Raw genomic sequence first — 24,719 nt, forward strand, 5'->3', positions numbered from 1 at the left:
AAACCCTAATTTAAATAAAAGGTTTTTATTATTTCCATTTTCCTGGACAGACTTTTGATAAACAGATGCAGTGCATCAAAACTAGGATTTATCTACCCACTGGAGATTTTTCTCAGGTGTAAAGCGTCCACAAATCCCGCTACATCCAGCTGTAGCTTAATACTAATGAAAACAAGAAGACAGATTTTTGTTATTATTTTCCAGAAAATGAGGAACATACAAATAATCAGCTACGGAGAGTTTGGTCTCAAGGCGAGATCAGAAAAGATGTTCAGGCACTACCACACTCAGCACTGGGTGCCTGACTGTTGAATACTTCTCTCTCAGGAAGACACCTAGACCCTGAATGAGATGCCTATGGACCTGTGGCTAAGATCCAAAAAATCTATAGGTGTAGCACACAAAACTGCTTGAACTAGCTAGTAGGGGGTGTTACTGAGTACCTCACTGAGGGATTACAGTTTGCTCTCCCTGCCTGGAAGTGTCCCTTTTAAAAATGTACCCACAGGATCAGTCTTTTAAAGTATGGCTGCAGAAATACTCCTTACCAACCTCCATTCAGACCGCCAGCCTCAGGACCTCAGTGAGCTGGATTCAATCTTTCATGACTAGATGGGACAGAGGGTGCTAAATCTCAGTCTCTTTGAAGAGTACATGTTCACCCACCCCACCAGCACCAATCTGGCAGGGCCCTGAGGGCACCACCAGGTCTTAACGCCCTGACTAGCTTCACCAGGGACCTGCACACTGCCCATGGATCAGGACTGTGTTTAAGCTCAGGTCTGGATGTTCAGCCCCTGCTTGAGCTATTGCAGCAGGTGGCTGTGCTGTCAGCTCTGTCTCTGGCCTTGTTTTCTGGATGGATCCTCGGTGCAGCCTATCTCCTAAGCAGGCTGCCTGAGCAAGCTCCACACCGGGCTTACTGCTTTAGGTTGCTGTGCTCATCACTGGGCCCTGCTCCCTGTGCTGTGCTCAGGCTGGCAGGGTTAGTGCCTGTGCCGTGGTCAGTCCCAGCTCCAGGCCTGTCCTCCCTTGTGCAGCAGCCTTGCTCTTGCTGCTTGCTGCCTGTGACTCCTCACGTCCTGTGCTTCCCACGTGGGGTGTTTCAGTCAGGATGCTTCCCTCTTATATCAGTGAATGTGCCCGAGACTAGCCTAGGAAGCCTTGCTTATATCCTATTTAGCCTTGCTTATATCCTATTTCTTCTTCCATAGCATAACTTCTGTGGTTCAGTGTTTGCTTTATGCACTTAAAATACATAAATCTACGTTCAGGGTGAGCAGCGATGCCACATGGCTGTTACGGAGCGGGGACATGACAGCTCAGCCCAGTTTCCCCCAGAGCTCTCCAGCCCTGGTGTGACTGCCCAACCCGCAGCGCCGGTAACGCTGCCTTCCACCAGATGCCATCCGCGGCAGGCTCCCCTCCCGATGCCCCGGGTGCCGAACAGCCCGGCCTCTGGCAGTCCTCCCCTCGGGAGAGCCGCCTGGCAGCGAGCCGCGAGCAGCGGGGCTGGGGTGGCTGCCGCCCGCCTCCCCCTCACGGTGCCTCCCCGCAGCGGGGCACGCACACGGGGAGCGGGGCGCGGGGAGCGGTCCCCCCGGCGGGTCGCCCCGGGAGGAAGTGACATGGCGGCGGGGAGGGGAGGGGAGGGAGGCAGGGAGGGAAGGCGAGGGGCACCCGGAGCCGCCCGGCGGGTGGAGCCTGGCGGCCCCGCCCGAGCCGGCCGCCTCCCGGCGCGGGCAAAGTAGTGGCACTCGGGGCGGGGAGGCTCGGCACGGCTCGGAGCGGCTCCCGCCCCGGCCCCCCAGCGCGGCACACATGCCAAGGCTCAGCAGCGCCAGGTACGTGCTCTTCCCCTGGCTGGCCGGAGGGCTCCTCAGGTGCGGTCGAGCCGGTTTGGAGAAAAACCAAAAATTGATAATAATAATAATAATAATAAACAGCCAACCGAGTCGCCCCCTCCTCCAAACCAGCGGGCGGGCGGGGCGCGGCGGGCGGCGGCCAAGACCCACCCGCTTCATCCCCCCCCCCCCCCCCCGGCCGCCATTTGCTCCGCCGGGGGTCGCCCCGCGCCCCCCCAAGCCCGGGGCTCCGCGCTGCGAGCAGCTGGGGGAGGAGGAGGAGGAGGAGAGCGCGGCCGGTGGCGGTCACAGGTAGCCGGGAGCCGGGCCGTGGGCAGGGTGGCGGAGCGGGGCGGCCCCGCCGCTGCTCGCCTCCGTGCCGGCCTCTCCCGGGGGAGGCTGAGAGCCCGGCAGCCGTGAGCCGTGCTTGGGCTGACAGCGGTCGGTGCGGGGAAAACTCCAAGGGGGCATTGTTTAGCTAAGAAATAACCCTTTGTGTGTTATTTTTTTTTTCAACAAGTGCATGCTGACTGATTGCTGAAAAGGCAGCCCCCCAAAAAAAGACAGTCTGTGTGAGCAATGTCATAGGCGTGTTTTGGTCTCTGACATGTATTGCTAAGAGTTACGGGTATTGCCATAGGGATGATGTCCCTTATGCAGCTATATGTGTTAGGCAGTAACCTTGCTGCTACGTGAAAACCCCAAATCCATCATAAGAGGCGGGAGGAGGTGAGAAACTCCCTCTCCCCGGCCCTCTCTGTCTTAAAAAAGCCCCAGAGCGTTTCTTGAAAACCAGCGATGCGTCCAGACCAGGAAGTTGTACCAGGCGATCATAGCCTTGGCTCGTGCTTAAATCACTTCTCACTGCGAGCAAGTTGCAACAGACTTGAAGCTACTGGAGCAGGGAAGCAGTAGGGGTGCGGAGCAATGTAAGCAGGAGTTTGCAGCTTTCTTCCTCTCAGCTCACTTCTCACGTGAATGACAGCATTACTTTAAACATGCAGGGATTTGCGTACAATGTGCCAGGACTGCCTTTGTATAAATACTGACCACGTCGGTCACTAGGGTAGCTGGTGTGCTGGAAATGTTTGCTGTCATTTACTGCCCAGCAACTTTCTCTAGGTGTTTGAGCCTGGTCTAACGCTGTGTTTTTCCAACTACTTTCTGCTGTCCTATAGATGAAAATACAGTTCGGTTCATTTTAGAAATTCGTATAAATATAATGCATAGCTTTGCTTTTTCCTATTAATGTTCTGCGTAACAGTGCCTGAAAAAGCTGTATCTAAAAATGAAACTTTAACAGCATGTTATGGAAGACAGAGGGCCAGGATTCACGTGGAAGAAGATATCAGAATATATGCCTGCAATGAACAGAGGAGGCATTGTAAGCTGCTGGTGGATAAAGATTGCTCTTAAGCAAAGTTTGGTTGTATCGGTGGTAGGCATTTAGGTATGAGGCTTTAGTTAGTGCTTCACAAGAAGCTTCAAGTGTTGTATTTCGGAGTGAAGAAACTGCATAGAGGTCAGTCCTTGCCTAGAGTCACAGAAAAACAAACAGCACTGTGCCTAGAGTACAGTAATGGCCTGTGGATCCTGAGCCCCAGTGGATGTCAGTTTGGTGGGCAGTTGTTTTACTCTGTCCAGACAAAATCATGAGGCGGTGGAGCTGTGTTCAGCATCTCTCTGGAGGGAACTGTGCTTTCCTGGAGCGATGGTTGTGCATCAGTTGCAGTTGCATGTACTTACTGTGCCATAAAGGAGAAGGGTTCTTGTGCAGGTGGTGGGTGAGAACCCTATGGCTGTGTGCTGCCCTGCTGAAAAGAGGTGGTTTCTTGTTCCCTTTTCTAAACCCTGATTTTATTGCTGGAGGATGAAGGCTGTGAAGAGTGCTCATGGAAATCTCTTCAACCCAGGAAGGCACCGTTATGTCTGGGCTGAGGTTAGCAAATGGCATTCTTGCGCTGCACATGTGTGCCTGCGGCCCTTAGAACTTGTGTTAATAATTTGATCTTAAATTTTAATAAGTCAGACATCTGCTGCTTGATGTAGAAGAACGCTTCCCTAACCAATTGCATCGCTGCTGCTGCTGGTACCTCTTGATAAGGGAGAAGAGGAACAAGAAAGCAACAATGCATTTTAGCGTGTTCTACTTGTGCTCTAGTCAGCAAATGCTTTTGAAGCTGTGGACCTCCCTAATTAGAGAGAACTTCATGCAGGGCAGCTATTTCCTCAGGTGTGCTTGATTGGCTCAGTGGGATGCAATGGGATTGTCTGTAAGAAGACTGGGAAGGTGACTGGAGAGCGGTACCTGTACACTCATTTAATTTCAGCACTGGTACTGGGCAGCTGCAAATGTGTTTTGCTTCTGCTGGGGGCTGGATTTCCGCAGCTGTGCAGTTTCAGGGGGTTGGGAAAGTGCATCCAGCAGTCTGTTCTTCGGTGGTCTTAATTGTCACAGCGAGACGTGAATGAGCTTACCCTGCTCGCCTCTGACTAATGCTCCTGTGCTTCTCAGAAACTGCTGACTCATTTCGTTTTCTTGCCTTTTTTCCCCTTTCCTCCTCCGGTTCCTCAGAGTAGAGATGTGGTAGTGTCAAGGTAAGGTCAGAAAAAGAGGAAATGGAAACAAATAAGAATAACTGTGTACAGTGGCAAGGACAAAGATGCTATAAAGACCCCTCTTTGATTATGTGAGGGAAAGACAATGTCTGTAGTGGATTTCCTGAAAAGGAACATGAACTGAGCATTAGAAACTGAGCAGAGCTGTCCACCTGATAGCAGTCTGCTCTTTGTTTTGAACTTCATCTTCCTAGTTCTGCGCCTCTGCTTTCACCTTCAGCCCTTCTGTCTGTCTCGTTATAGTCTGCCTTGAAGAGCTTAACACAGAAATCATTTTCTGCTTGTTGCAAATGAGCTGACCTGGCTTGAGGTTTCTGTTGTAGCATAAATAACAGGAACAGGGAAGGGTGATTAACCAGTTCTAGGCTGGAAGGGAATCAGAGGTAGAGGTTGCTGAGACAGGGCTTGCTTGCCAGAAGCTTTGGAGTTGCAAGCAGAGACTAGTATACTGATTGTGTGTTATGTCTGCAAAATTTCTGACATCTTTGTCAGAATACAGTGTTGTTTCTGGATTTCATTACTGCTGATTTGCTTTTTACGTGATCATAAAGTCAAATTGCAGTCACATTTCTCCATCAGGATCCAGGTGAATAGAAAGCTTTGCCTGCACAGTTTCAGTTGGCAGATTATGCAAGCTTCTTTCACCTGTCAGAGAACAGGAAAATGGCTAACTGAAGACCTGTCGTTAAGACAGGAAAAGAAAATATTAGGGGAAATCTGTGTAGAAATTACATATGATTTCACATGAGATCTACTGTATGAAAGTTAAATAATGTCCTGGTTCTCCCCCTTTTTCCCTTATTACATCTTCCTTCACACATTGTTGTTTGTCTCTTATTGCCATGTTTTTCTGTACTTTGGGAAATACCATTACTACAGATGCTGTTTTGCGCTTCTGGAAGGTTTGAGGCCCTCTGGGTGTAGCAGCCTAATCTTGAACTTGAATCATTCATGAGGTTTTCCCCCTTTGTCACAGGTTGTCTGTCAAGGGTTAACAATGCTTTAGTTAATTTTATGGTTCTGAGGATATGTTTAGACAGTGTTGAAGATTGCATGGACACATTTTTTTCCCCTTGATCTGATACTAGTGAAAATTACGTTACAAACAATGCAGTAATATCAGTCTTCAATTCAGCAAACAGTAGGCAGCAGAGATACCGCTATCTTCCCTCAACCTAGAAATGTAAAACAAGCATCTAGAGTGCCATAGTAATTGAGAGAAACAGTCCCTTCGTGTTGCCCAACAGTGGCCGGGATGCAACATGGTTATAATCAAGCAGTAAGATAACTAAGAAAGAGTTTTTCCCAAATTCATTCAGCCTTTGGTGTGTTGCTGTCTAGTTTTTACATGCCTATGCATGGACCTCTGCGAGTGTGTGAAATGCAAGTACTGCATTTCACCTGAGAGGGAGACAGAGAAAAGCTTCATTCTGAAATTAAGCTTTGTAAAACTATCCCAGATTTATTTGAAGTTACTGGGATAAATGCTGAAAGCCAGGCTTTTGAAAGGATTCAGACAACTGAAATTGTGCAGAGAAAATCTAGGTAGATGTTGATGTACCAGATACTTAATTTCTTCCTTACAAAGGTTGTAAAAATGCTACTGGATTCTTACCAGGGTGTTTAGGAACTCTGCATGCTTGTCATCCAGTGGAGTAAATGCTGTTGGATGAAGCGCTCTTAAATGATATTGCTGGAAGTCTAAGATGGGTTTGACTAGCTGCAGCTTTAGGTACTGAGAATACAAGTACATTGATTAATTGTATCACATTTAGCTGTTTTTGAGGGATAATGTTTTCGAAATAACAAGAGCCAGTGAAGCTTGTTGAGAGATTTCTTTTGGCTTCAGCGGGATTTGAATCAGGTCCAAAATGAAACTTCTCCTTTTATTATTGGACTTGATAAAACCAGTGTCTGTGATAAAGGCTTTTATTCTTTGAAGTTCCCAAATTAAATCAGTCTGTTAGGGGAATGATTGGGGGGGGGGTGGGAACAAGGAGGCTGAAAGTGTTCTGGGTTCGAAGTGTAGCAAATCAGTTCAGAAGCAGGTGTCTTTGAAGCAGAGGTGAGTGAAAACTGGTGTGGAAGATGATCGCTGAAGCACGGGTAAAGCAGTTACCACTGTTTGGATTTTTACCTGGCATCTGAATATGTGATTGCTTTGCGTGTGGGAGCAGCTGAGCCTTTCGCTGAAGCCAGGATCTTGTTTTTTTTGGGACCGTGCCCAAAAGACCTCAGCTATAAGATGAATCCTTTTCTAAGTATTGAGTGTTACTTCCCTGAGGCAGAAGTTGGTTTTCTTTGAATAGGCATCTGGAAGCTTCCGTGCCACATGCATCCTCCAGTTAAATTATTTTCCACAGAAAGAAGCATTGGAAGTGTAATGAATAAGTGTTCATTTTCTTGTGAATTCCCGTCTCAGTGTGGGCTACATCTTGTGTATACATTGCCATTTCTAATCTTGGTATGTGGTTTTCATAAAGGAGAAATTCAGGTACTTCTTACTCTTCAGTGTCATGTGCCATACAGCCAAATTAATTTAATACTTGCAGGTGGGAAAAAAATAAGTCTTTTTAAACAAAAAAAGAATATATTGTTTAACATCCTCTCAGTATTCAAAGAGGACATTAATGAATGTTGTTTCATATTAATTAAAAATATGCAAATGGCTTAGCTGAAGGAGACAGTCCTTCAAACACTACTGTCATAGAAGATTTAAAAAAAAAAAAAAAAGTTCGTTTGGAGTTGTAATCAGGTGGATGGCACTTCTCATTTCCAGCATGGCTAATTGCGCCTCATGACTCCTACTGGGGGCTTTTGGATCCCTCACACAAGATGTCGGCGCTGTTCCCTCCTACCCTTGCCATGAGCAGGGTGTTTGTGGCCTGGCCTGGGCACCCGACAGGCCTGCAGCCGAGCTCAGCTCCATGGGGAGGTAGGGGAATGGGGGGGGGGGGTCTCCAGCAGGCCCCACAGCTGCTCCCAGAGAGGCACTGTCACTGACCTTACACCAGTTTTTGGAACAGCAGTAAATCCGCAATGAGCCCATGGGCTGATGGTGGAAGTGGCCCTTGTAGGCCAGGGGGCACTGCCACTGTGATGGTGGCACTCAGTGACTTCTAACTCAGTGAGTTCTGCTACATCTGTGATCTCCAACATTTTTATTTTTATTTTTTTCAAGATTCAGTTTTCTGTCACAAATACTTTATTGTTTGTTAGCTGTACTTTCTGGCCTTTTTATGTAAACAAAACAACAAAGCCACAGAGGTTAAGAATTAGACTTCTGGAAACAGGCTTAAAGAGGCTACCCAAAATGTAGGTCTACTAAATGTAGATCGCAATTCCAGAAAATATAACAAGGTCATTTTATGGGAATGTACTAAGGAAATAAAATTATCCTTTTTCCGGTGCTGGTGGCTTTTATTTTACGATTGTTATAGCTGAAACGTCAGCAAATGTCTTTAATTCCTCCTTGAACAGAACAGTGGTGGACACGTATGCTTGTGTGCACAATGCTGTCAGTTTGGTACTGAAGTTACACCTCCTAGTTTATGATACAGTCCCACTTAAATTGCTGAATACTTGTCCCCTGTTTCTTGAGGAACAGAGAAATAAAGGGAAAGCGTTCATTAGATCAGCACATACACCCTGGTCTACATTTGTACCTCTTACACTGCCTGCTGCCACTGAAGAGCCGAGGTGTGTCGGGTGTGTCCTTTCCCTCTCTGTTCATACCTGGCCTTTCAGAAACTGGAAGGGAAACCTGAGCACTGGCAAGAAGGCAATTACAGGAGTATGAGAAGTACTATTTTGTGCTGAAGGCTGGAGCCTAATGACTGGGCTGGTCATAGTTCTGGAATTGGGTTTGCCACGGGTTTGCCACGTGACTGTCCAGCTTTGCAACAGCCTTGTTAGTTCCTGGTATGTTAGATGGAGGTAGGAAGACAGATCTTGTCAGGCTCATTGAATGGTTGGAGCTTTTCCCGGATTTATCAACCCCTTTCATCCAGAAGAGTTAACAAAAATCCATACTGTTTTCTAAACCTATCCCTAAAAGGTCCCATTTCCGTATATATAAATGGAGTTACTTATACTAGCAAGTTTGTTGAGTGGATGTGAAACTTCCCTGCCTGCACAAAACTGGGTGTTAGCGGTGTAGAAAACTGTCTGTGGCTGACCTGAAGTTAGGGGAGTGATAATTTTGTACTCTACTTTTGTTCTTATCTAACTGTGGGTAAGAATTTGAGTATTAAATATGTGAAGTTTAAATTAATCCTTTTACCAGTATTTCCTTAGTGCCTCACGCCTAAAGCTGTTATGAATTTGGGGAAAGTATTTTGTCTGCTGAGCATATAGGCTGTTCCCGGACCTTGTGTTGACCCCTTGTTTCGTTTTCAATGTAATTTACAGCTCTTTAAGACAAGATGACAGTGATCAGTGTTTGGCAAGAAAAAACATGAGTCTTCTTGGAGAGGCCTCCTTTTTAAAGCTTATCTCTCATCAAAAGAATGTTTGGGCTCCCAGCACATTTTTAATTTTTTTTTTTTTTTTTTAAGGCATCCCTGTTTTTTTGCCAGCCCTTGAATGAGCTTTTGTCTGTTGCCCCCGTCCCTTCCTAGCCCTATTCTTCTGGCTCTTCTAAAAGAAAGTTCTTGTACTAAGCACCGGGGAACAGTAGCTACTCCTGTGTTGCATCTATTCCTGAAATACCCAACACAGAGGTGATCAGCCATAGTGGTGTGTGTCCTTGAGACTTTCTAAGTACCATGACACGGGTGGCAGACACCCTGCTCTACTGCACCTCCTGCCTCCTTAATTTTTATTTTTTTCATGCGTGTGAGCAGTGTTGTAGATCTCACCATTGAGATATTTCCCATAGACTCTACACTGAGTGGCTTAGTGAGATAGACGTGGATCTCTCTCACATGTGCGAATACCTTATACAGTACTTTGAGTGTTCAGTACAGAAATTCTTACATCAGCAACACAAAAGCATATGTATAAGCATATATATGCACGAAGATTTGGTTTGTTACAGACATTCATATCCTGTTGTGTGACAAGCCACCTGTACTTCAGCAGCAAGCGAGATAACCCACTGAAGAATCTTGCTAGAAATGTGTTTTGAGGGTTTTGATTATTTTATTTATTTCCTTTTGGAGGTGGAGGGTGCCAGATGACAGTAATATCTGTGCCTGGTTACCTTTGAGTAAGCACTTAATGTTGCCTATAGTGACCTGAGAGCAAATACTAAATTGGCTACAAGTGCATGATAAAGCTGGTTGTCCTGGTCTGTTTGTTATTTACCTCAGTTACTTCTGAGGAACTGTCCAGGTCGCCTATATTTGTGTGACAGTCTAGCTCACATCCTGCTTAGATTCTCAATATATTTTTTTTGTCAGTCCATGTTTGCTGTTTAGTCCTGCTCTCTTGCTCAATCTCTAAATTGTGCTTATATTGCCCTTATTGGCAACACAAGTGACTTGTATTGAGGGACCCAGAGACAGAGGAAGTGGGGACTGTGGTATCCAGAACTGAACCCTGGGGCTCAATTCTGTTAGATTCCTTCTGGTCTGAAGAATCTTAATGCAGCTCTTCCTTTTTTTTTTTCCCAAACAAATTACAGATAATTGTGCTTTGGAGAAATATGTATGTTTTAATGTATTAAGATGCAGGAACTTGGGTGGGGAAGAACTGCAGAGCAATACCTGACATGCTGGAAAGAAGCAACTTGCCTTCTCCTGCAGTTTTTGTGAGTTTGATCTTCTGGGCTTCACACAGGCCCGTTCTTTGAGTAACTCTGCAGGGGCCAGGAAAAGAAATGCTTAACTTCAAGGAGTTTATCCTCATCAAGTAAGTGCTTCCTTCAAGATGAAGCTCTGCTGGCCCTGTGGTCCCTAAACACAGCACCCCCAGGAGTTCTGTATTGCCTTGTGTTTAAGCCCAGTTCCCTATGGTGACCTTGTTCAGCTCCCTCCTCCCTGAATATTTCATGCTCCTGGAAAAAGGAGCAAGATTGAACTGCTCCTCGAATTAACTTGGGCAGTGGCTCCTCATCTTGCACTCCTTTTGTTTTTAGAGTACGCATGCTTCTCCCTGGTTGCCTGTACCCCCTGTATAATTCCTTTCCATGTGGTAAGGGACCAGCCAGCACTGAGACTGTCAGGGCAAACAGCAGTAACGTGTTGTGTTTTACCAGCAGTTTGCATGCATGGCTAAGGAGCTCATGTCCTGGCAGGCATGAAGGGCTCACATAGCTGGCTTGCTCTGACATTAGGTCACAGCAGGAAGAAAATATAAAAGGGGAAGGGAAAGCGTTATTGTACTCTAACCGCTTCAAAAACTCTTGTATTACTTTTCTTCCTTTTGTTTGGACTTTGTTATGCTAATTATCTTTGTGCTCAATAGAAAATAAATAAAAATTCAGTTTTATGGTGTGGTGGTTTTTACACTGATGGTTAAACTCCGCTATACTACTCACTCACTCCCCCTACTCCAATGAACAGTGGGGAGAAAATACGATGTGAAAGAGCTCAAGGGTTGAGTTGAGGACACGGAGATCACTCAACATCTACTGTCACAGTCAAACCAGACTCAGAGGAGAGAGATTAATATAATTTATTGCCTATCACTAGCAGACTTGAGCAGTGAGAAACTAAAAGCAAACTAAAAAAAAAAAACTTTACCCTGTTCCAAGTCACACAGCAGAATGGGGGCTGCGGTCAGTCCCTGAGGCTTAATCTCTGCGGCTCCCTCGCAGACCCTCTCTGCCCCTGCTCCCTGTGGGGTCCCTCCCACGGGATGCCGTCCTTCCTGAACAGCCTGCGGGGGCTGCCCACAGGCAGCAGCTCTCCAAGCACTGCTCCCACACGGCTCCGTCCCACAGGGTCCATCCATCCCCCAGGAGCAAACTGCTCCAGCACAGGCCCCCTCGGCTGGGCAGCAGCTCCCCCCAGACGCCCTGCTCCTGCGTGGGCTCCTCTCTACGGGCTGCAGCTCCGGCCCGGGGCCTGCTCCTGCGGGGGCTCTCCATGGGCCGCAGCGTGGAGATCTGCTCCATGTGGGACCCATGGGCTGCAGGGGGACAGATCCTCCAGGGGACTCTCCACAGACTGCAGGGGAACTGCTGCTGCCTGCCTGGAGCACCTCCTGCCCTTCTCCTGTGCTGGCCTTGGGGACTGCAGGGCTGCTTCTCACTCTTCTATCCCAGCTGCTGTTGCACAGCAGGTTTTTTCCCTTTCTTAAATCTGCTCTCCTAAACCAGCATTGCTGATGGGCTCAGCTCTGGCCAGTAGCAGGTCCCTTTTGGAGCTGGCTCTGATCTGACATGGAGCAGATGCTGGGCTCTGCTCACAGAGGCCACCCCTGCAGCCCCCTGCTACCAAAACCTTGCCACATAAGCCCAATATACATCACGAGTCTCTAAATTGGTTATCCTGAGGCTTGCTGGTAGATAGTATTAATTCTTCAGCCTTTGAAACAGCCAAATGGACGCACCTCAGATGTAGCTGTGTATTACAAAATGTGCAGTCAGGAATGCCTGACTTCGCAGAAAAACTGAAAAGCGTCCTGGAGTTCCCTTAACTGTAGGGGAACTCTTAAGGTGTGATCAAATGCATCCCCAATGTGTGACTTTTCTGAGGAGGTAATGCTCTGGACTTGCCTTTGGAGGAAAGGGAGAAGTGATTCAAAGCCTGATTGAGCATGAGACAAATAGATAAGTCTTCCTTCAGATTTTTTTTTTTGGTGACATGTACAGATAAATACCCCTTGAAGGCCTATATACATGTGGATGCGGCCTATCTTATGCTGGCTTCTGACACCCACTGGCAGGAAAAGAAGAGCTCAAGGGCTTCCTCTGACTGCCTTGTCAATATTTTCTGAATACAGAAGCATCGTTGAGTTGAACTCTGGTATGAGCTAGTGCTGCTAGCTGTGCTGCTCTGATGGCAGCTGAAAGTTACTTAGAGGCAGTACTGGAACTGCTGTAATCTGACCTGCGCTTGTTCTCATTGTCTTGGTCACCGCAGCTCATCTGTCCAGGAATTTGGTTTAGAGAAGAAAATACAAGAATGGGCATCATCGTCACATGCTTGTTTCTTCTTAATTTGCAGCAGAGCATTTAAAACTTAAGCATTAGCACTTTATCATAGAGTAGATATGAGCAAAGAAATTTGTGTAGGCTTGAGACATGCTTTTCTGAAAATAACCAATTGCTTTGCTGTCCTGCCTCAGGTTGTAAATATAGACAGTATTAGGTTAGTCCAGATGCTGTCAGATAGATGCCCTGTGGCTCTCTGTACTCCAGCGACTCTGTTTACTGCATAAACTTTGCTAAGGTGGGCAACAGTTCTTAGCTTCATTCTCATACTTTCTGTAGAATACAGTTCTGGTCTTTAAGATATCCCTGGCAGTAGTCTCAAATGTCTTACAGACTTTGACGTGCTACGCAGTGTTATTGTCAGCAGCCTCTGCCAGAAGAGTGGTGTTCACCTTGGGTATCACTAGTCTAATGTTGTATTGTCTTTGCTATGTCCTCCTGCTGATTTTTTTCCAAGCAGAAGGAAACACTGAGAGTAGTTTAAGTAGAAAAAAGTGGATCGTGCTGAAGAATGGAACAAGGAGAAGAGAGAGGTGGAGTGAATGGTCTTGCAGTCTGCTATTAAACCTGATCCTGTGACCTCTTAGTCACATGAATAGATGCTTGTTGACTTGTTCCCTAGACAGACATTTGAGGTTTGAGTCTTCTGTTTCATATCCAACTGAAAACTGTTATTAAAGAACATTCCTATCTGTTTTTGATGCTCTGGCTGGCCGTTTTCTCCTAATTCATTTTAAGGGGTGTTTGATAGAAGAGAGCTGCTTGGCAGCTCTCCGATCTTAATAGCTTCTGAGAAAATGCATTGATTGACTCTTTTGTTTTCAAAAGATTGCTGTAATTTTCAGCCATTATCTATAAGGAAATCAGTGTAATTTATTAAACTAGCGTTGTGGATTAAGAATTAAAGACTTGATCCTTTCATCATTTAAACCAGCGTTATATTGATGTTACCCATGAGGAATTTCAGTAAGACAGAGCAAGTGTGAAAAGTTCCTATGAATTCTTAGAAAGCAGGCTTCTAGACCTCTTTCATGAGATCAGAACTGCTTCTTGAAAATTATATTTCTGCTTTGTAGCCTTTACCGAGAATAAACTACTTTTCTTGGAGTTTGGGTAATGGAAATAGTCCTATCAGTGTCATATTCAAAAAAATCTTTGAAAGAATAAGCTTATGTCTAAGAAACAAAACACTTAGCTGGCACTATGGGTATAATGGGTAGCAAAATTTGTAGAGAAAATAACTTGAATTTAATCAAAGAGAAAATGAATCTCTAGTCTCCCTACATTACGGAAAAGAAAAATATGAGCAGTGGTTCCAATTCCTTGTTCCTTTTTAGATTAGATACATTTCAATGGTACCGCTTACATAGTTTTGGTTTGCCTTGAAAACGTTTTATGGAAGCTTTACAGAATTGAAACTTCATGACAGGTCTGAATGCAGGAAGAAATTAGTTTCAAACATTGCATTGTGACTTTATCAAATTGTAAGACAGTAATTATGTTTTATCACAGTCATCTCATCAATGTCTCTTTTAATTCTGTGAAGTTGTGCTTTAAAGACCCAACATGAAGTAAATACTCATTACTCATGAAGTAAATGATGCACATAAATAAAACATTTTAATGTAGTTTAACCACTCTTACAGTGGGAGAACCAAATTGATGTACTAACATTTGGGTGAGTCCTTCCTCCTTCCAGACTCTGTCATTCAACTGCTTTTCCTCTTCATAACGACTGTCAATCAGCAGCTTACTACAGGAAATTTTTGTTGACCATATCAAATAGCGAGTTTCTATGTCTCCACTGTAGGAAAACAGTGCTTTAATTTTATTTCACGTGTGTTGTTTTTTTTTGATCCGTTCCCTTCCTGATCTCTGGGAATTACATTAGATTAGAGTGATTCTGTGACATGGAATTAAACAGGCTAGCTGGCACAAAAAGCTTTTGATCAGTTTTAACTAAGGACGGTAGGATAACCCCACTTACTGGGTTTCAGGCACTGTACAGTCTTTTAAACCATCCACTCGTAGGCCATTGATCACTTCCAATCAGAGTTTTAAATGATCTAATCCTGCTACTTGACAAGTAAAAGAGTCTGAGTTAGGGAAGTGAAATCCTTTATTCTTCACTGTAAACTTATCCAAAACTTGATTTTACCTTTTATTATTTATTTTTTTTTTCCTCTCCAGTGTTTATTTTTTTCTTCCGAGTGAGGCAGAGGGCTGCAGCATGAATCATTATGATGATTCCTACAAGACAACATTTCTCATTCTCCTTAGCTTTCAACAAAAACAAAGTCTTTGGGCAAAGCCCATGCTGATAAATTGTATGCCATCCTAAGAAACATATCTGTAGTGGAATGGTTGGTTAAAGCTGGAAAAGCTTTTTACAAGTATAATGACAGTGGCTACTACAATGAACACAGGCCTGCTCTGCGTTTCCGAGGTACAGATGGTGTCTGCTTTGGTACTGAATAGTGCAGCGAGATAAAGGGAACAAAGTCTGTAATACACAAAGGGCACATTTTAACTGCTAATAATAGGCTTGGGACTGCCATAAACACTTGATATAAATCATTCAGCAACACAGATTCTCTTTCTGACTTTTTTTTTTTTTAGTGTTCCTTGTGATTGAAGACCTGGCTGAATATCTTCCCATCGCTTTGTAGCAGTTCTTGTGTGTGCTCTTTGCTGTGGTATGCACAGTCAGCAAGGGCAATAAAACAAACGTTTCAGGACACTGATCTAGACTCAGTGCCTCGCATAATGGGGTCTCATATAAACTAAAAGGATAGGCATAAAGATTTGTTCATCGGTTAATTCCCCAGGATGCTGACAGCTGCTGTTTTGTGATGGCCTATGACCGGCACATTCAGAAATAGTCTCAGGACTTCCTCCCTGGGCAAACTCCCATGCCTTACAAGGAGAAACAGTTCAGGAATGGAGCAGGATGGCAGTACCTCCTCCTTAACCATATTCAAAATACTGGGGTGTTGATTGCTGAGAGATTGTGTCTTAATATTTTTTCTACTGACAAGCCTAGGGTTGGTGGTAGTGACAGCTATAGGGAGCCCAACAAGGTTTTTGGTGGGCCAGAGTACTTGGCAGAGGGGACTTTCTCTGGACTGGCAGCTGCTAGGGTTGGATCTGTCCTTTCAAAATTGTGCAGACCTTTTTTAAGTAATCTAAGAGTTGGTTTTCTGGAAACACTGCTGGGTCATGGGCTAGCGCTGTTATTGATGTTTCCTTTCTGGGTTTATGGAGTAAAACTGACAGAATTACAGTGTCAAGGAGTAATCGAACAAATTGTGTATATTGTGCATAGTCAAGCTTTTATTCTATTGCCAAAATCGACTCGTATTTAAATGCAACAAGGGAACAAGCAAATAAAGCTAGAAGCTGCTGCTACCTTTTGGTTTGGGAGCATGGCTGGAGCAGCCTGCAGAGGAAGGCACAAATTTTAATGTTAATCTCTAAACCTTGCATTTATTTTTAATAGAGAGGAGTGGAGTGAGTGTATACAGAACCTATTTTTTTTCTTTTTTTTCTTTTTTTTTTGTAATAACCTTTTGAAAATGAAATGACTTGATGCTCTCTTCTGCAAAGGGGCAGAAAACCTGAATTCTTATCTTGCTCTGATAACATTGTAGTTAGATTGTGTGTGTATCCTTGAACTTCAAGCGTACAAGGAATAATATTTAAACTGAATAGAGCTGCTCACATGACTAAAATCAGTGTACTGCCCTGTTTACTTGAGTGGATATACATGGCTATGTATGTACATGTATGTGTATTTAAAGACATTTTCTGGAGTAGACATGGGGTATGCTGAGGAAGGTGATACCAGGAAATGTACCTGTTGTTTTGTTGGTGGTGGTTGTTTGTTTTAATTTAAAACCATAGATGTGTTAAAAAAATTGTTCTGGGCTTCACTGAAGACAGTGGGACACCCAGTATAGTGTTTTTTCTTCCCCAGTCAAATAAAGGAAGAAAATACTGTTCTTACCTCTGCTATTCCTCTGCATCTGTAGCTGAGCTCTTTAGCTTGCTGGTCTATTCTAAATAAGGTTGTACTGAAATCGCACAGGACAATCGTTAGGTAAATGCATCTTAACAAAATACATAGCAGTCAGCAGTGTTCTGGACTTTTGTATGTGTATGCAAGTACAACAAACCTTTTTCTGAAGGTATTTGAAACTGAATAAATGAGTCTTGAATAAAGTTGGAAACAACTGTTTTGGGGTGTTTCATAATGTACCCTTGTGAAGGTAACCAGACTCTCAAGCAAAACCCAAGTTTTCTCAGCGGTGTGGAAGGTACTGGGGGTGTGCACACCTTGGTTTGTGGGGAATTTTGGTATAGTTTTGAATGGGAAATAAGTTTCAGATTTTAAAAGTTTTAAAGAGAGGTGATGGGACTGTAATTAAAGATATATCCTACTTTGGGTGTGGTACAAGTTCCTGGTGTGATTAAGATTTTTTGGATGAAGCATCATCAACACTACCAGCAAACCTTTGTTAAAACTGTGTGTTTTTAAGACTTGCAAAATTTGGATCTGCTCATGAATATAGCAAAGACCACTGTATGTGCCTTATGAAGTGCCAACGACTCAGTTCAAAATATAAGTGAATCATTTTGCTCATATTTTAACAATAAAGGCCTAATAGAGGAGTATTGCAGTGCACGAAATGGAGTCTATATGCTCATGTGTTTTGTAGAATTAGAACTGAAATGTGAAAACCTGTTTCCAAAGTCAATGTAAATCGATTCAGAAATATGGTATTCTCTTTCCATGCTTACCTTTGCAAATACTGTAATCGGTCCTTTTTCTAAATAAAGGAATTAAATTCACTCAGATGTTTAATGGAAAGTGGGACATCTGTAATAATCTGTTCACAGAAACAAATGCACTCTGTAACCGCTGGTACTATTTGGTTTTGCAGGTTGTCTTCTGCATTTTGGGTCTGAAGGTACCCTCTTGCTTTCTCAGCAAATCATGGACATCGTTGGCTTTCTGAAGTCTCAGTTCATTTGCCACCTGCTGATCTGCTACATATTTATAGTGTCAGGACTGATCATTAACTTCATTCAACTCTTTACACTTATACTTTGGCCAATCAACAAGCAACTGTTCAGGAGGATCAACTGCAGGCTGGCTTACTGCATTTCAAGCCGTAAGATTTTATTTTGTTTTTTTGTTTTATTTTTTTTAAGCTACTTTCATATTTTGTCTTGAGGGAATCATTAAAAAAAATAATCTGAAATAGATTTCAAAGTAACCTATATAAAGATCATGACTGCTTCCTACAGCCCTTGCATTTGTGTGAAGAGGTGTATGCTTTGTTCAAATGTGCTGTTCTGCTGAAATGTTGTGCTCTTATTGGGATACTTGCTCGACTCAGGATAATGAAGAAAGACTGCCTCTCATTTGGCTATCCATCATGTTCCATTAAGCCAAATGCGAAATATTGACCAAATAATAGCATAAGTTGCTGAGATGCATTATCTGGAGGCTTACAGTGTTAACAAGTCATTTCCGGTAGCACTTTCAATCTCTTTGTTATGCGTGATTTTGTTTTTAATCATTGTTCAGTTTTCATGTGCCAATACTGCTCAGAAATAGGAAGTAACAGTAACAAAATAAAAAAGAAAAGAAAAACACTGATTCAATATACTGCTTTCTTAGGCCAGTTGCAAATTGTTGTTTGCTTGAATAAGCATTTCAGACTTAAAGCTGCATTTGTACGTATTTGGTATAAGCGTAAAGTGTATAACGGAGAACCCAGCTGGTAGCCTGTAAGCACTGAAAGAAGTGGGAGTCTCGAGGGGGAGAGGGGAGTGTGAGCTCAGGGTATTTATTACTTGTCGAAAGGCCAAACCTTTACAACTGTTGGAGATGTGACAATTCACTGACTGTTGACTAAACGGGTAATTCTAGTGGAATGACCGAGACCTATATGCTTATGTTTCTTCTTTGTTAATAGGCTGGTGGAGTCTCCACTCATCAACAGTAGATTATCAGAGCACCCTGATAATATCAGTCTGTTTATATATTTGTTTCTGAAGAGCTATAACTGCAGCTTCAGCACTGATTTATTGTGGTGCAACTTCTCACTTCCACATAATTGCTATCAACATACAGCAGAGTGCAATCCCTCCGAAGCTGTTAAAAGCACAGTAGTGTACCCATGTCCAGTAGCTGTGTGTGCACTGTTAAATGTGTCCATGTTCCAGGGGAATTGCCCTGGGCCTTTCTGAATCTCAGAAGTGGTTTCTAAAAATGAAAATGTTACAAAGTGCATGCCTACTGAGGCTCCCTAAAGATGATCCAAGTGTGATGTCACTGTCCGTGGTGAGTGGTTTCATACAGAGGAAAATAACCCTTCAACACAGGGATGATGAATTGTGTTGCAGAAATACCGCCCAGTGGCTTATTCCAGTTTACCTTGCTCACTACTAGGGATCTGAGAAGGGGGAAGCATTGTTACTGTTCATAATTAACTGCTTGATTCAGAAATCTGCCACTCATCTCAAACTGGAGGCTGTTGGGGATTAATCTCATCAGTGAGTCTGATGTGCAAATGTTAAAAACATTTTTGTTTAAACACTTTTGACTCATATTGCAAAGCTGCATCAGGATATATGGGCCCAAATGAGTTGGGGGTACTCTTTTACTATATCTGTAATAAAGGGAGGAGGATGTTCCTTGTGAGAAATCTCATTTTTTGCTGTCCATGTGTATATCCCTGAAGCGAGGAGTTTGCAAGTAGTATACATTTCCATGTGTGAATGGTGGCGTGAACGTGGCCAAGTTTTTACTTTATATCTGGGAGCACGCTGTAAGTTTGAAGCCATGGGCTGTAGAAGATAGTACATGGGTAAATTTTCTTTTAGGGTAGAGGAACACATTTATATATGTATATTATTTTTAATGCAATTCCTTCTGCTATGTTCAGCCTTTTGGCTATTTAGTGCAGAGACATCAGCTACGTCAGTCTCCAGACTGAATCCTTTAGCTGCCGTCAGCGTGGTCTCATCTGTACCAAGGGCTGGTCACTGTTTGAATAAGAGTCTGTAATAATACTGCATGCTTGTCCTTCATCGCTCCAAAACACAGCACCACACCAGCTAGTAGGAGGAAAATTAACTCTATGCTAGCCGAAACTAGGACAATCAGGTAGCTGGCTTTTCATTCAGGATTGTTGATCTAGTCTTTAGTGTTGACTCTACCAGAAAAGGTTGTTTTGTGAGATTTTTGCCCAGTTATGCTCAGAACAATCTAGCCCTAGGTTAAAGACAGTTATTCGAGCTTTACAACACTGGTTTGCAATCTGTCGTTTAATGTGAGTCACCCTTATGTGAGTGATGTTTGAAAAGGGGAAAATGATAGTTAATTAAAAAAGGTATTTGGAAGAACTGCGGGAGATTAGTCAAAACTGATGTGTTTTTGTATTAGTGTATGTGTAAGATAATGGCTTTTGGGGGCATTGGTGTGCTGACTAATACATAACATAAGTTGGGCCTGTATGGGCCCAATGAAAGTCACGGAAACTCAGCCTGCTCTTTGAGATGACGAAGCTTAGCCTTGGAGAACACAGAAGAAGCCTGTGGTTTGCAGGCGATAAGCATCACGTTGCTTTGAGCGGCTGATAAAGTCTGAATCACGAAGTCAACCCAGTAGTGAAACAGAGCAGGCATGGTTTAACTTAAAAGTAATATGAAAGCAGCAGCTGCCTTTAGATCTTTCTAAGTTCAGCCAGTTTCCATTTGATGTCAACGGTGGAGATGAATAATTCCACAAAATTGAAGGAGAGCGTTTCATCCTTGACACCATGCTCTTGGGAAAGTGCTTTTGTATTTCAAATAATGGTAAAATTTCCTTCTACCCATTTTCTTCCCGTCTCCTTTCTAGTATAGGAATGTGATATTCTCACTTGCCCAGGCGCAATGTCTGCTGTCATGCCGCATATAGGAAGCTAAACTGCTGTGGTGGCTCATGACTTGTCCTCACTGCACTGGTTCTGCCAGAGCTGGGGATGTTCGTCTACTCACTTGACTTAAGTCAGACTAGCTCAGGTAAATGTTTTCACACCATAAAAAGGTCATATGGAATAACTGTGTTTTAGTAGCTGAGGACACGTAACTGTGTGAGCTGCTGCTTCACTGGGAGCATGGCAGTAGCTCCGTAGCTTCTCACCATACCTGCTGACAACCCAGCAGGCTAATGCTATATACTTCAATATGCTGCTCATTGATTCAAGCTAGAGAAGAAGTGAAAGCTTGTTTTCCAGTTTGATTTTATAGTGGAAAGGATTGGCTAGAGCAACAACTTGGTGTCAAGGGAAAGGAGCAGAAATGCACATAGCTGCCTTCAGTAATTGGTGTTGAGAGGTTGTTGTCTTCAAACCAATTGTGGATCATGGGTTGGACAGATAGGGTGAGTTTAACTTCTGTACTGACTTGCTCCATTATACTTTAGAGTTAGGGAGAACTTCTGATGTAGTGTTGCAAGAGAAAAAATACTCATTCTAATAAATTGGCATGTTTTTGGCATGGCTTTTTATGAAATTTGAGCTGGAGAAACGTTCTTCATTGTTGATTGGAAACCTTGTTCAGCCTGAGCCTTCTGCCTTCCATAGGGTGTGTTGGCCTGTCATCAGATTGTAATTTGGATTGCTTCTATATCTCCAACGTACTTTCCGTGTTTAATTGTGAATAAGCTCTCCCTGTTTGATCCCATTAACCCCTTTGCCAAGTATCTATAGGGCAATGGTTAGTTGTAGTCATCCTTACTCTGTATGTCTTAACCTTAACTGGAGAGTGTTAGTTGCAGAGACTAACTATATTCAACGTGAAAGGAACAGCAGAGGAAACCATCTTTGTTCTTTTGTCTTTGTTGCTCTTAAATGAGCTAGGAGACTGGTAAGGATTGCATGTCCTCAGTTGTGTTTTAAATGTAAGGAAAAAAAAAAATAAAGCCTTTGGGCTTAGAACTTTGAGCCAGTGTTTATAAGTTCTTCCTGATACCGAACTCCATAGAGTACAGCGGTATTAGGAAAATCGAACATGGCAAAGCCATGCAAGCTGATAACCATAACAAGTTTTAAAAACAAGTGTGCTTGGAAGATGGCATTGGAACATAGGTTGGGCAATCCATTAATCTTATAGTTTATTTTTAAATAGTTGAGGGGCACTTTGTCCTCAGTCTCTTCTTCCAAAAGACTGAGAACCATGGGTTATCTAAGGAAGGAAGAAAACACCTAGTGTGGAATACATCGCAGTCCTTGATGCTGCTTGTACCTGAATTGGAAGAGGTGGGAATGCATCCTCCTTGTTATCTGGGGACAGCAAACCATCACAACGAATGTGCACAGCTCGTCTGCACTAGTGTGTGAAGTTGGCCAAGGCTGTGGGGAGAACAGGTTCACTTGGCTGTAGTGCCACGCACGCACATGTCTGTGGAGTTTGCTGGGGCTGTGGGGGAGTGCCTTGTACATCCTGAACTGTTTTGTGCTTGGTGGGCTGGTGCAGTGATCCCCAGGGATGAGCAGGGTGTGCTGGGCACCTGCTAGCTGCTTGGGACATAACCTGTCCTGTGCTGAGACTGGGAACGGGACTATACCTGCTGGACAAATGTCTTCTTTAATGGTGCTGGGTATATTTACTCAGGAAGATGTTTGTCTTGGGGGCAGAGCAGTGGTTGATAGCTTGTCCTCTTGCTGCCCCTGTGCTGATGGAAACTCAGCTTTCTCTGCTGCTCGAACCAACTGGTGCTCCCAGGACGCCTGGCAGGCCGGCCTGCCGCTGCCTTTCAGCACAGGGCGAACTTGGTGCTGCATAAACGGAAGAGCTGCCAACAAGAGGATGATTGTCTGGAAGGATGCAAAAGGGCTTTAAAAGCAATTGTCTTAGCGTCTCATTTGCCTTTATAAATTAATTATCGCAGTACTAATAGCTATTCTTGTGCTGTGAAAGGGGTATTATTATACCTTTGGGTAAAGTTACACTTTGTAGGCTGCAGTTTGTAAATCCCTCCGAGGGGAAGGCCCTGCATGGAAACAGGCACCCCTGGTGCCCGCTCACTGATTGCAGAGAAAACAAAATGGAAACTGATTCTTCCTATGACTGAGCTTTCTAGAAACAACATCAGATGAAACTGAGAACTGCTTTCCATTCATTGTAGCTGACTGTTATGAGACAGTAAAGCTAATTCCTTCCATGTACAACGATAAGGTGTCCAAATAAGGATGGGTGATGGTGTTATGTTTAATCCTCAAGATTTTGTTTGATTGCATGTAGTCCCAGTGCCCACTTGGAGTTTACAGGAGCCCTGGACCATGTTGCTTGTTGTTTGTACCAAGGAGATGCTGAGGCAGAGAGGAAAAATTCTCTGGGGCAGTTGAGTAAGCAGGAAGGGATGGGAAACGAGGGCCCTTGAAAGGCACAGCTTTCTTCTTTCTGCAGTTCCCTCTACTGTCATCTTGCAGCAGAAGGAACAGTCTGGTGGTGTTCAAAGTATGCCACAGTGTCCTGCATATAATCCTGTAGTGTTTTATTTATAATACAGACTGAATTGTGCTTGTCAACACAGATGTAACAAAGAGCTTTCGTAGGGCACTCAGGGCTGCCTTCTTAGCCTGTTTGCGGGGCTGTTTCCAGTAATGTGTGCGAAACCACTTTTTCTCAAGTGCTGTTACTTGCCCATATAAGCCTTTCTTAGTTTGGTTCCACACAACACATCCATATGAAGCCACATGTGAACACTATGCAAAGTCCAGAACAAATCTTAGAGGCCAGATTTGGTAGTCACAGAAAGAGAAAATGTTGCGGGGAAGCTTCTGATAGCTGGACCATCACCTTAGCCTTTCCTGCTTTCACTCAAGCCCTGCTGTGGGGATGACTACGGGAAACTTCAGGAGATGCCCATATGTTGTGGTTTAACCTGGCAGGCAGCTCAGCACCACACAGCGCTTCGCTCACCCCCCCTCCAGCAGTGGAATGGGGGAGAGAATTGGGGGAAAAAGAGTTAAAAGCTTGTGGGTTGCGATAAAAACAATTCAATAGAATGGAGAAAGGAGAGAAATAATACGTACAATAATAAGAAATAATAAGTACAAAACAAGTTAATGTAAGGCAAAGCTGTGCTCCACTTTTAAACAGGCAGTATATTTAAACTTTATAACTTCAGATGCTTTTTTTTTTTTCATTTTTTTTCTTTTTTTGGTCCAAAACATGCTATTAGTTTGCAGTCTGGCAAAGAGTTCTTGGGATCGTACCTCTCAAAAACTATCAGTATTTGTTTGCAAAATAATGCTGGAGACTAAATGTTTCAAGCTGTGAAGTACACTGCAGCCTGTATCAGTGTGCTTTCCTGCTCATGCTTCATTCTGGGGTCTGGGTCTTTCTAAGAGGGGAAGAAAAAAGAAAAAAAAAATAGACTTAAGCATGTAAACCATAACACTGAAATAAACTTTTTTCTTCAAATGATAAGCAGTATTATGCTATTAACTCAGTAAGGACCTATTTTAGGGTTGGTGGGTAGATCACACCATTTTTGTTAGTGGATGTGATTTTGAAATGTTTTCTTGTTGTTGCTGAATATTTTCTCAATGCATTACGGCATGTGACCATTCTGCTGTCTTCTAGAGAGTTGTCTGAGTTATTGTCCCTCAATGTTACGTGTGCGTGACCAGATGTGAGTGTACACAGTTTCCTTCTGGTAGATTGTATTTGGTTTTATGGTTCATTTCTCTTTTGAAGCTTTCCAAAAGGCCCAGGTAGATCTCTTCCATGCTGAAATAAGTTTTGCCCTGAAAAAAATGTTTCCTTTGCTTTGACAATGTTAATGTCTTGCTGTGGTAGAAATCACCTACTCTAAGGTGTTGTCTACATTAAAGTAATTCCTCAACACCTTTTTCCAGCCTGCTTCCTAATGCTCTTTTGTACCTGTTAACGTATTTGTGGTGATGCTGCTGGTTATGTGTACAGCTTGCCACTGAGACCAAACCTTGTATTTCTTTACCCTAATTCGGAAAGACTGAAGGAGCCAGTCAATGTAACAGGTTCTCCAGTATCTTGTTGGTACAGTAAGATAACACAATTGTTTTCTACATCTATGACAGCTTAAACTCCCTTTTATCCAGTTTGTGTTAACA

The 24,719-nt window shown here is 43.6% G+C and overlaps 1 protein-coding gene across 2 annotated transcripts in view; it reads left to right on the plus strand.

The window, feature by feature from the left end:
• Window positions 1–1,694: 1,694 nt before the first annotated feature.
• AGPAT4 (1-acylglycerol-3-phosphate O-acyltransferase 4) overlaps window positions 1,695–24,719 on the plus strand; it is a 75,065-nt gene continuing 52,040 nt past the window's right edge. Inside the window, exons 1-2 of one of the 2 annotated variants that reach the window (XM_068676972.1) lie at window positions 1,695–1,844; window positions 17,508–17,738. In XM_068676972.1, the coding sequence (XP_068533073.1) occupies window positions 17,561–17,738 (178 nt within the window). In that variant the 5' untranslated portion in view covers window positions 1,695–1,844; window positions 17,508–17,560. The remainder of the gene's footprint in view (window positions 1,845–17,507; window positions 17,739–24,719) is intronic. The other variant, XM_068676973.1, reaches the window with a different exon arrangement.

Source organism: Anas acuta, chromosome 3 (genome assembly GCF_963932015.1).
Source record: "Anas acuta chromosome 3, bAnaAcu1.1, whole genome shotgun sequence".
NCBI classification, from domain to species: domain Eukaryota; kingdom Metazoa; phylum Chordata; class Aves; order Anseriformes; family Anatidae; genus Anas; species Anas acuta.